This window comes from Puntigrus tetrazona, chromosome 23 (assembly GCF_018831695.1).
Source record: "Puntigrus tetrazona isolate hp1 chromosome 23, ASM1883169v1, whole genome shotgun sequence".
In the NCBI taxonomy this organism is placed as follows: domain Eukaryota; kingdom Metazoa; phylum Chordata; class Actinopteri; order Cypriniformes; family Cyprinidae; genus Puntigrus; species Puntigrus tetrazona.
Genome location: NC_056721.1, coordinates 14435627 through 14451029, shown reverse-complemented (window position 1 = coordinate 14451029; position 15403 = coordinate 14435627). Strand labels below are relative to the sequence as shown.

At 38.7% G+C, this 15403-nt stretch overlaps 1 protein-coding gene across 2 annotated transcripts in view; it reads left to right on the top strand.

Annotated features, from left to right (window-relative positions):
- lrp1ab (low density lipoprotein receptor-related protein 1Ab) overlaps positions 1-15403 on the top strand; it is a 95665-nt gene that overhangs the window by 73607 nt on the left and 6655 nt on the right. For both annotated transcript variants that reach the window (XM_043224624.1, XM_043224623.1), the window contains exons 43-80: positions 304-508; positions 649-838; positions 1272-1397; positions 1508-1636; positions 1734-1853; positions 2166-2279; positions 2393-2542; positions 2648-2770; positions 3443-3559; positions 4187-4315; positions 4441-4563; positions 4683-4823; positions 5563-5750; positions 5853-6036; positions 6627-6712; positions 6817-6936; positions 7047-7234; positions 7755-7960; positions 8735-8923; positions 9019-9167; positions 9414-9507; positions 9585-9701; positions 9788-9907; positions 10021-10143; positions 10448-10573; positions 10725-10841; positions 11505-11611; positions 12600-12732; positions 12838-12960; positions 13090-13212; positions 13301-13432; positions 13564-13701; positions 13805-13924; positions 14021-14307; positions 14380-14558; positions 14645-14751; positions 14843-14962; positions 15121-15297. In XM_043224624.1, the coding sequence (XP_043080559.1) occupies positions 304-508; positions 649-838; positions 1272-1397; positions 1508-1636; positions 1734-1853; positions 2166-2279; positions 2393-2542; positions 2648-2770; positions 3443-3559; positions 4187-4315; positions 4441-4563; positions 4683-4823; positions 5563-5750; positions 5853-6036; positions 6627-6712; positions 6817-6936; positions 7047-7234; positions 7755-7960; positions 8735-8923; positions 9019-9167; positions 9414-9507; positions 9585-9701; positions 9788-9907; positions 10021-10143; positions 10448-10573; positions 10725-10841; positions 11505-11611; positions 12600-12732; positions 12838-12960; positions 13090-13212; positions 13301-13432; positions 13564-13701; positions 13805-13924; positions 14021-14307; positions 14380-14558; positions 14645-14751; positions 14843-14962; positions 15121-15297 (5420 nt within the window). The remainder of the gene's footprint in view (positions 1-303; positions 509-648; positions 839-1271; positions 1398-1507; positions 1637-1733; positions 1854-2165; positions 2280-2392; positions 2543-2647; positions 2771-3442; positions 3560-4186; positions 4316-4440; positions 4564-4682; positions 4824-5562; positions 5751-5852; positions 6037-6626; positions 6713-6816; positions 6937-7046; positions 7235-7754; positions 7961-8734; positions 8924-9018; positions 9168-9413; positions 9508-9584; positions 9702-9787; positions 9908-10020; positions 10144-10447; positions 10574-10724; positions 10842-11504; positions 11612-12599; positions 12733-12837; positions 12961-13089; positions 13213-13300; positions 13433-13563; positions 13702-13804; positions 13925-14020; positions 14308-14379; positions 14559-14644; positions 14752-14842; positions 14963-15120; positions 15298-15403) is intronic.

Below are 15403 nucleotides of genomic sequence, written 5' to 3'. Positions count from 1 at the left end.
CTATTTTTATGTATTAAATATATTTTTATATAATATAAAACATAGTATAAATATATCAGTGGCTTCACATATGTGTATATTTGTATATACATAAACATAAATACTTTTATTTTGTATGCAATTAATCACAAATAATATGACAGTGCTAATATGTATTAATAATATCAATTTGCTCTTTTGACCAGTTTGGACTTTTCTTGCTTTATATGTAATCTTGTGTTGCTTTTGATGTGAGTAGACCTCAAATGTCAGTTTCTTTTTTTAAATTCCATTTTGTGCTCAATTTTGTGCTCAATCTTTCAGCTTGATGTTCTGGACTAACTGGAATGAACAGGCTCCAAGTATCATGCGAGCGTCTCTTTCTGGAGCGAATGTCATTGTGATCATCGGCAGTAACATCCGCACCCCGAACGGCCTGGCCATCGACCACCGTGCTGAGAAAATCTATTTCTCAGACGCCACATTTGACAAGATTGAGCGCTGCGAGTATGATGGCAGTCGACGCTTTGTGAGTTCCTCTCTGTTCTTGTCTTATTTTTTAGATTTGTTCATGAGAAACAATGAGTTCATAAAAACACGCACTCCTGACAATCTTGTACACCTTGAATTTCTTTACAAAATGAATGAATGTCAATTGTACGTGATTAGGTGGTCCTAAAGAATGAGCCAGTTCATCCTTTCGGTTTGGCGGTGTACGGTGACTATATCTTCTGGACAGACTGGGTGCGCAGAGCTGTGCTCAGAGCTAATAAATACGGCGCAGATATGAAAGTCCTGCGTGCCGACATTCCTCAACAGCCAATGGGCATCATTGCTGTGGCCAAAGACACTAATAGCTGTAAGTTTTTTTTTCCTGAAGACTGTCTTATCCAGGTGTTATAAGAAAAGAGTTACGGTTTAATTATTTTTTTTCAGCATGCCATTATTATAAATTAAAATAACTAAATTTAAACTAAAATAAAATGTATATAAAAAACAAATTTAACAGCAAAAACTAATAAAAATGGCCAAAATACTAGCTTTAAAATGAAAATGAAAACAGAAATTTCTATTACATTCTAATTCCAGTTTAAAAAAACTATAATAGTATCTCAGTGAAACAAAAGTAACACTGCTCTGAAACGGCTTTCAAAGATTTGTGAATTTATTTATTTACACTAGCACACAATAGAATTAACATAATAGATTAATGAAAATAAATGGAACTGATTATGATTTTATGTGTGACCGAGCTGCATAATTCATTTGAAATTGGTCATTTGTGTGTATAGGTGAATTTTCTCCATGTCTCACCAATAACGGAGGCTGTCAGGACCTGTGTCTGCTCACGTCAGAAGGACGAGTCAACTGCAGCTGCCGTGGAGAACGCAAACTACTGGGAGACAACACCTGCGTGGGTGAGAGACACAAACAGGAAGCTAGGCTCTAAAATATGAGCTAAACATGCTCCATTAGTTTCCTCTGAAAAGTGTAGCATAATGCCAAAGCGTATCTCCCTGTCTCCCAGCGGAGAACACAACCTGCAACAGCGTGGATGAGTTTGAATGTGGAAACGGCGACTGTATCGACTACAGCCTGACCTGTGACAGTCTCGGCCACTGCAAGGACAAGTCTGATGAGAAGCAGTCCTACTGCGGTAAGGATGACACTGCTTCTCGTTAATTGCTTTGTAGTTTCCAGAAGCATTTCCAAATTTAGAAAGGTTGACGTTTTCTCTCCTTTTTTGTTTGCAGCGAACCGCATGTGTAAGAAGGGCTACCGGCGCTGCATTAACGGACGCTGTATCAAACACAGCTCTTGGTGTGACGGCACTGATGACTGTGGAGATGGTTCAGACGAGCTGCCGTGTAACAGTAAGTGTGACTGTCTAAAATAAATGGAGATTAAAGGGTTACTCTACAACCAGAATGAAAACTTTACTCATTAATCACTTACCCCAAGTTGTTTCAAATCCGTAAAAGCTTTGTCCGTCTTCTAAGAACTTCTGAATGTCCCATTGACTGCCAAACATTTCAGACTGTCAATGTGCACAAAAGTATGAAAGACGTCATCAGAATGCTCCATCTGCCATCAGCGGTTCAACCGTAGTATTATGAAGCTTGTCTTATACGTGTATTGTGACGGCTGTAATAATTCCTCACTGTATCCATCTCTGTTTACTTCAGTGACTCTGTGCAGTGCTGCTGAGTTCCAGTGCAAAGACGGCTCCTGCATCACTAACTCTAGTCGCTGTAATCAGGTTGTGGACTGTGAGGATGCCAGCGACGAGATAAACTGCAGTAAGTACTACTCGAAAAATATCTGATCTGGTAACCAAAACCAAAAGATTGCAGGTATTAATATTTACAAACTCTCTCGAATGGATACAATGTTTCTGCGCATTTTCTTTCAGGCCCCACTGACTGCTCCAGTTACTATCTGCTTGGAGTGAAGGGAGTGACTTTTGAGCGGTGTGAGTTCACTACGCTCTGCTACGCCCCCTCCTGGCGCTGCGATGGCTCCAATGACTGCGGGGACTTCTCAGATGAAAGAAACTGTCCTGGTCAGATTCTTCACACTTCAGCAAGCACTGACACATCCTCTCATTTTCACAGCAAATAAAATATGTGTGATATGGCATAATGAAATCGACCTTTCTTTGCTACAGAGAAAAGGAAGCATAATTGTCCCGTGAACTTCTTTGCGTGTCCGAGCGGCCGCTGTATTCCCATGAGCTGGACCTGTGACAAAGAGAACGACTGTGAGAATGGAGCAGATGAGTCTCACTGTGGTTAGTGAACATCTCTTGAACTTTTCACAAGATTGATTGACATTTTTCCATTCTCACTTTTTTTTCAAGCAGGTAAAGCAGTCCTCAATATCACAAGATTAAATGCGATTTTATACAACAGTCCGGTAATAAGTTGACATTGTGTTACATTTTTGACAAAACAATTGTTTTGCTCAATTGTGCAGAGAATACATTACATACACAACAGAATTGTTTTGCGTCTCTCAGCAACACAATGGTGTTTAGTTTCTGAATGAATCCATGTTCTGAACAAATCATGTGAACCAATGATTCAAAGGCCCTTTCATAGGGAGAGCCGTTTTAGTTTCTTATTTCTAGTATAATTTTCATTTAAAAAAAAAAAGGTTAATAAATAATTTAAAAAATCAAATCAAATACAATATTTTTTTTCTAAAGCTACAATTTCTACTACGTGATAGTTTCTCATTTAACACAAAAATAGATTTGAATAATCTTTTTTGGTTGTGTTTGTGTTCAACTGACAGCCCTAATTAATATACATTTATTTTTGTCTTATGTTATTGTACCTTTTTTGCTATTTCACACAATTCTGGTTCATTTCTGACCCCTGACCGCAGCTACACCTAATAATTAAGTTAGAATCATATTTAGTTTCTTTGTCGATAAGTTTGTTTACTCTTGTTTTCTCAGATAAATTCTGCGCATCAAATCAGTTTGAGTGTGGGAACCATCGCTGTATCTCCAAATCCTGGGTGTGTGATGGTGCTGATGACTGTGGAGACGGCACTGATGAGGACAGCAAATGCAGTGAGTCACGTTATAACTTGCATCAACAACCAAAGCTCTGACCCCAAATAAACTGTGTTTATCCTCACTGCAAGTGAACCCATATTTAATGCGCTCTGGGTTGACTTTTACCTTTGTTCATGGTTTTTTGAGGATGTCACGCAATCTGTCCGTGTTAGCATCTGTTTAATTTGGCGAGTTACCAACGGAAGAATTTGCACCACCGTTGAGTTTGTTTGGACGCACCATTTTTGACGTCAACAGAACAATGGTAGCGTTTTGCCCCTTTTAAAAGCTCTTAAGCTGATCTCACTATGCATGATTATATGGTTGGTTGCATTTTATTATTTGCATTATGCATTGTCTTTATCCTCACATCTGTGACCGTGTAAGTTCAAAACAATGCTGTTTAAAGGGATAGTTCACCCAAAAATGTAAATTGTCATCATTTGCTTAATCATTGCTTGATCAGTTTTTTTTCCTTTTGTTAAACACAAATGAAGATGTTTTGGTGTAAAAATACTATGGAAGTCAGTGCTTTACCAGTATTACATTTTTGTTTTCATATTAGGCATGATGATTTTCACTGTCAATCTAGCTGAGCGATGGGAATGTGTAAGTAAATCTGAGTTTATGTATCTTTTTCAGAGACAAAGACTTGCAGTCCAGAAGCATTCCAGTGTCCTGGCTCTCACATGTGTATCTCTCAGCGCTGGAAGTGTGACGGGGATAAAGACTGTCCTGATGGTGCAGATGAGGGCATTAAAGCTGGTTGTGGTGAGTTTCAAGGGGAATTGCTGATTTTGTGCCATGGAAGTCCTTGGAAGAAACTATTTCTGGCTAGTTTCTTCATTTAATCTGTCTCTTTATTTCTTGCTTTTTTTTCTATTCTCTTTCTCAAGTGTTCAATAAGACCTGTGATGACTCTGAGTTCCAGTGTCAGAATTATCAGTGTATTCCCAAAAACTTCATGTGTGATCATGACATTGACTGCCGCGATGGCTCTGATGAATCGCCCGAGTGTGGTAAGCATGTCGAGTCCATTATGGTGGATCTTTTAGCGTTATTTTTTACGACTAGCCACACAGACCCACACAGTGAATCATACATTAACTCAGATGTTGTCTTTCCTGTCATAATGTAGAATATCCCACATGCGGACCGAATGATTTCCGCTGTGCTAATGGCCAGTGCCTGAAGCAGAAGAACTGGGAGTGTGATGGAGAGTTTGACTGTAGAGACCAATCAGATGAAGCTCCCAAAAACCCACTTTGTACAGACTCAGGTGAGTATGATAACCTTAAAGGACAAAGTGGGGAAAAAAAGGCTGCTGTCAAATTATTTACTTTATTAATACCTGTAACAAAGATTAAATAAAACATATTTTTGATAAAACGTGAGTAATTTAGATATATATTTTTTTAAATACAACAAAGATACAGAATTTAAAAAAACATATTTAAAAAAGAACATTTTGCCACTCTCACTGATATCTGTGTCTATAAACCGATACCTTTTCTGTAACTATTTCTCTTTTTGCACATTTAATCATAATACGATCTTGTCTTTGAATGCAAACGTGTGTGAAATTGAAAGCGCAGGGCTATATTACAGTCGTGTGACTAACAATAAAAATATGTGGTAATAATAAACAGGCTCTTGTGGGTTCTTGGAAGTGTGCCAGGTGTGTAATGTAGTGTGTTAAAGGAGCTTAATACTGTTCAATTCACTGCTTCATTAGAGCCACAACTTCCTGTGACAGTATTAATTCTGGATCTCTGACAGGGTTGAAGTGACTTATGAATATATAGTTATGGATGACCTCTTTAAAATCTATTACTAAGTGCAAAAGTTCCAAAAGATCCACAGTGTTTTGGAGTTCCATGTAAATGCACGCACTGTGGTACATAAATATGATATTGTTCTCGAGCATTGTATATATTGTTCTATAATATTACCAAATAATACACTGATATTCATTGGAGCAGAAATGTGATATGTTGTTGTTTTGTTTTTATCCATAGAGAGGCGCTGCAATGACACTGCTTTCCTGTGCACCAATGGCAAGTGTGTAAACGAGACATTGCTGTGTGACAGTAAGAATGACTGTGGAGACGGGTCTGACGAGAACAACTGCTTCATCAATGAATGTCTCAACAGTAAGATGAGCGGCTGCTCACAGCTCTGTGAAGATCTCAAGATCGGCTTCAAGGTACAATTATACTTTTTCTTGTTAAACGTCATGCATATGCAAATTAATTGCTTGGACATATAACGGTGATTACATGAGATGCCGTATGCCTGGCCCCTGCAGTGTCGGTGTCATCCAGGTTTCCGTCTGAAGCAAGATGGCAAGACGTGTGTGGATGTGGACGAGTGCACCACCACGTACCCCTGTGCCCAGCGTTGTATGAACACACATGGTAGCTTCCACTGTCTCTGTGTAGATGGCTTTGTGCCACGTCCCGATGACCCCACCAGCTGCAAATCAACATCTGGTGAGCCCTATCGCCTAGTTCTGTTATCCTCCTTTTTCGTAAAAATGGAAAAAAAAAAAAATTATATGGGTCTAGCTTCCAGTTTCATCCGCATCCAGCGTTTTTTGCTGCACAGAACAGTTAATTTTCCTTTGTCATATTGAGAATTGGTGTGCCTTACCATGTTATTGTTATTTTAATGTATTATTTTAATTATAAACACATTGGTTTGTAGTGCATACAGTTTTACCGTTTATTGCATGTGTAGCGTCTAACAAACCAGAAGCCTCACCCATAGGCTTACTTCTGCGTTGATGAAAAGTGGATACTCTATGTCAGTGGTTTTCAGACTTGTTCCTAGGGACCCACAGCTCTAATGTCACCCTAATTTATACACCCGATTCAGATTATGAGTATGTCACATAAGTGAGACATGGAAGATGTGCAGAGCAGTGGTACAGAGGTACAGGATAGAAAACCACTGCTCTTGTTTATTCTTTATCAGAGCATTATGTATACAGTGCAAAGTTGCATTGCTAGTAAAAGTGTTAAAGTTGTTGAATATCAGTTTCAAAGTTTGCTTTACAATAAGAGTGTTGCTTACATTTCAGATGAGGAGCCCTTCCTTATCTTCGCAAATCGCTACTATCTGCGAAAACTCAACTTGGATGGATCGAACTACACTTTGATTAAACAGGTGAGGTGGCTGTCAGCCTAAATATGTTATTTGGAGGCTATTGGGATTTCTAATTTTGCTAATTGTCTCACTATTTTGTGTGCTAAATGTGTTTGTGTTAACAGGGGCTCAATAACGCAGTGGCTCTGGACTATCATTATGCGGAGCAGATGATCTACTGGACTGACGTGACGACACAAGGCAGCATGATCCGTCGCATGAACATCAACGGCAGTAACGTGCAGGTCAGTGTAGTTCTAGAGTCTGCTCTTTGATGATTCTTCATGTTTAAAAATAAAATTCGACCTCTGATATAATTCATCACCTGTGGTTATCTTGTTTGGCTGTTGGATAGGTGTTGCACAGAACCTCTCTGAGTAACCCTGATGGTCTGGCTGTGGACTGGGTCGGGGGAAACCTGTACTGGTGTGATAAAGGCAGAGACACTATTGAGGTTTCCAAGCTGAACGGAGCTTACAGAAGTGTGCTGGTTAACAGCGGCCTGCGGGAGCCCAGAGCCGTGGCTGTGGATGTGAGGAATGGGTGAGAGTCTAAAATCGTCTACGTCATGTGTTATATAATTTATTCTGACTTTCCCTGTTATTGCTAGTTATTTTCTAGGATCATGAGTCTATTAGAATTGTGATTAAACGCCATGATAATTGTATATCAGAGTCAGATTTATGTATTTCAGGTTTTTTTTGCATTTTTTACACACACACCCATATATATATATATATATATATATATATATATATATATATATATATATATATATATATATATATATATATATATATATATATATATATATATATATATATATATATATATATAAAATAACAAATATTTAAATACAAAAATAATGTTCTAAATGTATTATATATATACATATATATATATATATATATATATATATATATATATATATATATATATATATATTTATAAAATAACAATCTAAAATACTTTAGTATTTTCTCTTAATTGATCTATGTAAATATGTTATTGCTTTTGTTGTTTTAAATAGTTAATTTATACTTTGGTGCTTTATTATTTCCAGGTATCTGTATTGGTCAGACTGGGGTGATGTGCCACATATTGGCCGCATCGGCATGGACGGCACAGATCGCCAGGTCATCATTCAAGATAAGATCACATGGCCAAACGGCTTGACACTAGACTTTATTAATGACCGCATCTACTGGGCAGATGCTCGTGAAGACTACATTGCTTTTTCCAGCCTGGATGGAACCAACAGACACATTGGTGAATACAAACACACACACAAACTGCCTGTGAGGTCATTATTTGTCAGGCAATTAGTTTAGACAAAGGAGTGACCCAGCCTTCATGTCGCCAAGAAATTACATCATAGACTGTCTGTGTTATGTAATATTACAGTTGATCTATTGTTTTTGAGTCTGGAATGTGCAAAAGACAGTGAGGAGGAGGTTTATTTCCATATGAATTCCTCATATTCAGAAAGCTTACGTAAGAACATGCTAGATCTGTCTTAGATTGAAAGGGTTCAACTTTGTACTGCTAAAAGTCAGAAGATGCCAGGAAATATTATCTTATGAACAATGTTATTACATTCATGCTAACTTCTACCACAGTTAACTAAACAAGTGGCATATTATTAGCCATTGAACGCCAAATATGGGCAAATAGTCTTTTTCTCTTTTTCTTTCTTTTTGAAAGTTTTGAAAAGTTATTGAATATATATATATATATATATATATATATATATATATATATATATATATATAAAATAGTTAAGACAATTTCAGTGTTATAATTAAATAAAAATAAAAAAACTTAGTTAATGTTTCATCTGTCATTCATACTTAATTTTTATGAAGTTCTTTTTTGCTAATTTAATCAAGGCCTTGAATATAGGAAGAGTGATATTAATCAGTGATACTTTAAACTGCTTTTCACAATCCATTGAAATCATACGATAAAATACAGTTTCACCCTTATTTGAGTATTCTGTTTCTTGCTTTATTAAATATACATCTCATGTTGTCTTACCCACAGTGCTGAATCAAGACATCCCTCACATCTTTGCCATGACTCTGTTTGAGGAGTACATCTACTGGACCGACTGGGAGACCAAGTCCATTAACAGAGCACACAAAACCCTGGGCACCAACAAGACCATGTTGATCAGCACCCTCCACAGACCCATGGACATACACATCTATCATCCCTCCAGACAACCAGAGGGTGAGAAGATGCACACGTGCTGTGAATGGAAACCTTTCTGTGGTGTTTGGTGTGGTTTCTGAGCTTTCTCCTCTCTGACGCTCTTATGATTGTAGTGTCAGGTCACCCGTGTCAGGTGGATAATGGTGGCTGCAGTAACCTGTGCTTGCTCTCACCTGGAGGAGGGTACAAATGTGCTTGTCCCACCAACTTCTATCTGGCTGCTGATGGAAAACAGTGCCTGTCCAACTGTACGGCCAGCCAGGTGTGTGTTAGTTTGGCACAAATAAGCTCATTTGACTTGCAATGCTAATTATCTTTAATGCTGATTCTTATTAAATTATAAACACTATAATAATATATCAATAATATTAAAGTAACACTGAAATAACACTAAATTAACACTGAAATAAATCTTGTGATTTTGGAGTCAAATATAACCTGGACATGTACTTGTCAGAAATAACGCTATTAATTGTGTGTGCTCTCTCTTCTTTCTCTCTGAATGCAGTTTGTCTGCAAGAATGATAAGTGCATTCCTTTCTGGTGGAAGTGTGATACAGAGGATGACTGTGGAGACCGCTCAGATGAACCTGCAGATTGCCGTAAGTACAAGGGCTTTAACTGAGAGAGACGCTCAAACATACAAAACATTCTCATACTCTCTGTTCTTGGCTTTTAGCCGAGTTTAAATGCAGACCAGGCCAGTTCCAGTGTGGCACAGGCCTCTGCACCAACCCAGCTTACATTTGTGATGGAGACAACGACTGCCAGGACAACTCTGATGAAGCCAACTGTGGTATGATGTCCAGACAATTGTGTAGAACTCAAATAATCATCTTTAGGACAATTGCTTAATGGTTACTCAATTTTGTCCTTGCTCAGACATCCACGTTTGCCTGCCCAGTCAGTTTAAGTGCTCACATCCTAGTCGCTGTATCCCTGGAATCCTGCGCTGTAATGGTCAGAACAACTGCGGCCAGGGAGAAGATGAGAAAGACTGTCGTAAGTCCGATATCCCTCATTAATTGAGAAATTGAATGTTTTAATATTTACGCTATGCATTAAGCTGTTTTCTGATGAGCAGATTGGCTGAGTGTAATTTTGTTGTCCTTCAGCTGAGGTGACCTGTGCTCCTAACCAGTTCCAGTGTGCTATCACCAAACGCTGTATACCACGAGTCTGGGTGTGCGATAGAGACTACGACTGCGTGGACGAGTCCGATGAACCGGCCAACTGCAGTAAGGAAATAAAAACCAACAATACACACACACACACACACACACACACACACACACACACACACACACATATATATATATATATATATATATATATATATATATATTATTAATAATCATGTTATTTTTGCTGCAATTCATCATAATTAATCAATCGCTCAGTACTATTATTTTTCAATGGTTAATATTTACCTATTTTTAACTGATTTTATCTTCGTCTTCCTGCAAAAATAGCCTTAGATAAAGTTAATAAAAGTAATAATTAACTGACAGTCCTAACTGAAGCTGTTTGTGTTTTCTGCAGCTCAGATGAAGTGCGGTGTGGATGAGTTCCGCTGTAAGGACTCGGGCCGATGCATCCCGTCCCGCTGGACATGCGACGGAGAGGATGATTGCGGAGACAGCTCAGATGAACCCAAAGAGGAGTGCGGTGCGACAGCCTTCGTTTTCTCACATTTTATGCTTTTTTTTATTGATTTCTAAATGTGGATTCCTCATGGAACTGTGTACAAATTATTCGTTATACTCTCGTTATTTAATTTGATAAAAGTGAATACATTTTTTTTTTTTTCTTGAGGCAGATGAGAGAACATGTGAGCCATACCAGTTCCGCTGTAAGAACAACCGCTGTGTGCCGGGCCGCTGGCAGTGTGACTATGACAATGACTGTGGAGATAACTCAGATGAGGAGAAGTGCGGTATGTGTCTGAACCTACGATGACCTTTGTGTTCCTGCTTCCTGAGACATGTATGCTAGTTATAAGAGTGATTTCTAGTGGTTTAGTATTATTTGTGACCATCGCATATGTCTGTGGGAGGCATTGTGGGTATTTGTCCTATATCATGGCTCACTCACGTTGCTCACTGATGCATCTCACTTCATGTTGTCTCTATTCTTCATTTCACACTGACCCATTGGCTTGACTCAGAGGTAGGTCTCTCCTCCCTCCAACCACCAACCTATTCCTGGCTCCCTTTTCTTCTCCTCTCTTCTCATCTCCCCATGATTCCATTCGTTTTTGTGACGGAAGAAGCCAAATGCTGCTTCAGCTCCCTAGTGGAGAAATGATGTTGTTCCTTTTTCTACTCGAAATTAAATAGTTAAAAGCTTCTAGTGAAATTTTGGTTATACGCTCAGATCTTGACACTTGAATAAAGTTCGATTTGGGTTTGTTTTGTGGTTTTGTTGTCTTGAAAAAATGAAAGTTTGATGATCATCATTATGTGGGAACTGTGTGTTGGTAGTGTTATAGACCTATAGACCTTTGTCCCTTTCTTTCCTCCTGTTTTCCTTGTAGTTGTTGTAGTTATTGTGCTATCTGTTGTTTTTCTAAGATTTATGTCTTTTTCCTCCCTTCCAGTGCCACGTCAGTGCTCTGAAAGTGAGTTTGCCTGCACTAACGGCCGTTGTATTGCTGGGAGGTGGAAGTGTGATGGAGATCATGACTGTTCAGATGGATCTGATGAGGTACTGCAGTTCACTGGTCTGCTTCAAAATCTCATATGAAATGGGTATAGCCGGTCTGTAAACTGCAATAATCAAGGGACCATTTTTTAATGCTTAAATGCAATATTCCTATATTTACCTGAAACCAAGTGATTCTTCTTTTAAATGGACAAATTTGTCATACGTCTCTTTTATTTCTCATGATTTATTAATTAAAAACTTTATTTATTATTAAAAACTATTTCTGAGTATTTAGTTTCTTTAAAAAAGGTAAAATTTCAAAGGAATGGTTCACCCAAAACCTAAAACATTTCGACTGAAATTGTGCATGCCTTCAGGCCAAGATGTCAATGAGTTTGTTTTTTCATCAGAATGAATTTGAACAGATAGGTAATCTCCAGTGAATGGGTCCTGACAGCTCAATCCATGTTAAGACATTTGCAACTGTTGCTTCCAGTTTAAAAAACAAGCTTATTTAGCAGTTTGGTTTTTGTGATTTAGTACATACAGTAAGTCCATTTGTGACACTCAGCACTTTGTTGTAATATTACATATTAAACACTGATCCTGGACCACAAAACCAGCCATAAGGGTCAATTTCTCAAAACTTGAGATTTACACGTCATGTGAAAGCTGATAAATCAGCTTTTTATTGATGTATGGACTGTTGGGATATGAGATATGATGCAACTATTTGAAAATCTAAAATCTGTGGGTGCAAAAATAAACAAAATATTAAGAAAATCATCTTTTAAAATAGTTAAAATTTAAAGTTCTTAGCAATACATATTTTTCTGATTTAAAAAAATCAGTTTAAATATATATATAGTTGGAAATTTATAAAATGTCTTTATGGATTTAATATTCTAATGATTTTTTTTTGCATAAAATATATATATTTTTTATTTTGCCCCATGCAATGTATTGTTGGTTATTTCTACGAATATTATTGCTACTTCTAACTGGTTTTGTGCTCCAGGCTCACATATATTATTGTTGTGTCTCTCAGCATGGCTGTGATCTGAAGTGTGAGGAGGATCAGTTCCAGTGTAAGAATGGTCATTGTATCCCGCTTCGCTGGCGCTGTGATGCTGACGCTGACTGCATTGATGGCAGTGATGAAGAGAGTTGTGACATTTCTGGTGAGTACGCATGTCTGCATCTTTCTAAAACAGGCTTGCTTATGTCTCAAATGTTCTTTTTAAAATGCGATTTTGTGTATCTCACTCTTTCTTTCTCTCTTTCAGTGGCACGGCACTGCCCCCATGATGAGTTCCAGTGTAATAACACTCTGTGCAAGCCGCTGTCCTGGAAGTGTGACGGGGAGGATGACTGTGGAGATAACTCTGATGAGAACCCTGAGGAATGCAGTAAGAACTCTCACGCACGGTTGAACTGTAATAAAAATGATCAGATATTTATGTTTTGTTGGTGATGAATGGAAAAATAACAATACATAGTAAGCTCAACCTGTAAACCTTTTCCTTTCTGTATTTCAGGAAACTTCCAGTGCCCACCCACTAGAAATTTCCGCTGTCGGAATAACCGCGTATGTCTCTGGAGTGGCAAGCGCTGTGATGGTGTGGATAACTGCGGAGACAATTCAGATGAGACCAACTGTGGTGAGTGTCTGTGTCTTTTGCTCTGACGTGCATTGATGATTTTATATGTGTTTCCATGACCTGTGCGACATGGTATATGTTTGTGTAGGAGACCACACATCCACATGCGATAAAGATCAGTTCAAGTGCAGCAATGGCAAATGCATCAATGCCAATCTGCGGTGCAACTTCTTTAATGACTGTGAAGATTACGGGTCAGATGAGATTGGCTGCAAGACAGGTAATATGCTGTCATCTGTATAGCACAGCGATATGCAGGAATCCCACATCTACATTTATTAGTTTCTTATAACGCCAGTGCCCATCCTTGTGGATGAAGTTGAATTCCTGTGCCTGTCTTCATTTTTTTAGACACCATGCTGAATGACTGTAAGAGTAACAAATCTCTGTGTGGAGATGGCGATGAGGCTCACTGCATTTCTAACGGCACGGACACATTCTGCTCCTGCAAACAGGGTTTCCAGAGAGTTGGGCACAACACCTGTGAAGGTACATGGTCTGCCATCTTAAAGCTGCAGTCCTTTTTCATGTCAGTGAAGGTTATCACCACCTGCAAATCAACATTTGGTGAATTGTTTTGTTCGCTTTTTAGATAAGAATGAGTGCAAGCAGTTTGGTATGTGTTCTCACATATGTAACAACACCAAGGGCTCCTACAAGTGCAGCTGCCACAAATACTTCACCAGGATTAACAACACGTGCAAGGCTGACAGTATGTGCTGATTTTATTCTTTAGATCACTTTAAATCAGTTCTGCATGCTCTCCAATGGATTCACTTATCAAAAAAAAATTTGTGTCAATCTGCAGGTCAGAACATTAGTAAACAGGTCCTCTACATTGCGGATGATAACGAGATCCGCAGTCTAAATCTTGATATGCGCAAGTGGGTTTATGAGCAGACATTCCAGGGTGACGCCAATGTGCGTATCGATGCCATGGACTTGCACGTCAAGACCAATCGCATTTTCTGGACCAATTGGCACACGTCTGGCATTTCCTGTTTCCAGCTGCCCTCTCCATCCTCGCCGTCAGGTCCTACATCTAACTCTCATCGCAACACGAGGCAGAGCGAAGGCAGTGTCACTAACCTCGATGTAAGTCGAGACATTTCGTGTTCGTTATTGCTTTGCGATACCTTTTCTGAATTTTCCCTGTCTCCTCTTTAGATTCCAGGTTTGAAAATGCCACGTGGAATTGCGGTAGATTGGGTGGCTGGTAACCTCTACTGGACCGATTCGGGACGTGATGTGATCGAGGTTGCTCAGATTTCAGGCCAGCACAGAAAGACGCTGATTTCTGGCATGATTGATGAGCCCTATGCCATCGTAGTGGATCCTCAGAGAGGGTATGAAGCATATACTGTACTGTATGATTTGTTAATTCTACAGTACAGTCGCTTCAAGTTGATACCTTTTTGTTTCATAATATCAGAACCATGTACTGGACTGACTGGGGGAATCATCCAAAGATTGAGACTGCAGCAATGGATGGAACACTCAGACAAACCCTGGTCCATGAGAACATCCAATGGCCTACAGGTCTTACCAGCGCAATGATGCTTTTAACCATCTTAGTTTAATGCTTTCATAATAAATCTGTGTGTTAATACCTACATCTTTTCTAAAACAGGTCTTGCAGTGGACTACTTCAATGAGCGTCTGTACTGGGCAGATGTCAAGCTCTCTATGATTGGCAGTGTGCGTCTGGATGGCTCTGACCCCATTGTGGCTGTATCCAACATCAAAAACAGTTCAGTAATGTTATTATGCTGTAGGATTAAAGTTTGTCCTTGACTGTATCTGCTAAAATGTATATATAATATAAACTACTGTTCGCATGTTTGGGTTTTTAACCGAAACTGTACATTAAACTGTAAACATTAATCAGCTTCTCTTATTTTCTTACAGATCTCCTTCACCCCTTCAGCATTGACATCTTTGAGGATTACATTTATGGTGTTACCTATACCAATAACTTTGTCTTCCGGGTTAATAAGTTCGGCAAAGGTCAGGCGGAGAATCTGACCACTGGCATCAACCACGCAACGGACATAGTCCTGTATCACCGCTACAAACAGCCTGAGAGTGAGTGTCTGTGTGAAAGTGTTTGTGGTTTGGACACGTTTTTTAGGGTCTGACTGCGAATATGAGTGTATTATTTTTTTCTGCTGTCTAATAGGTGTATTTTTTT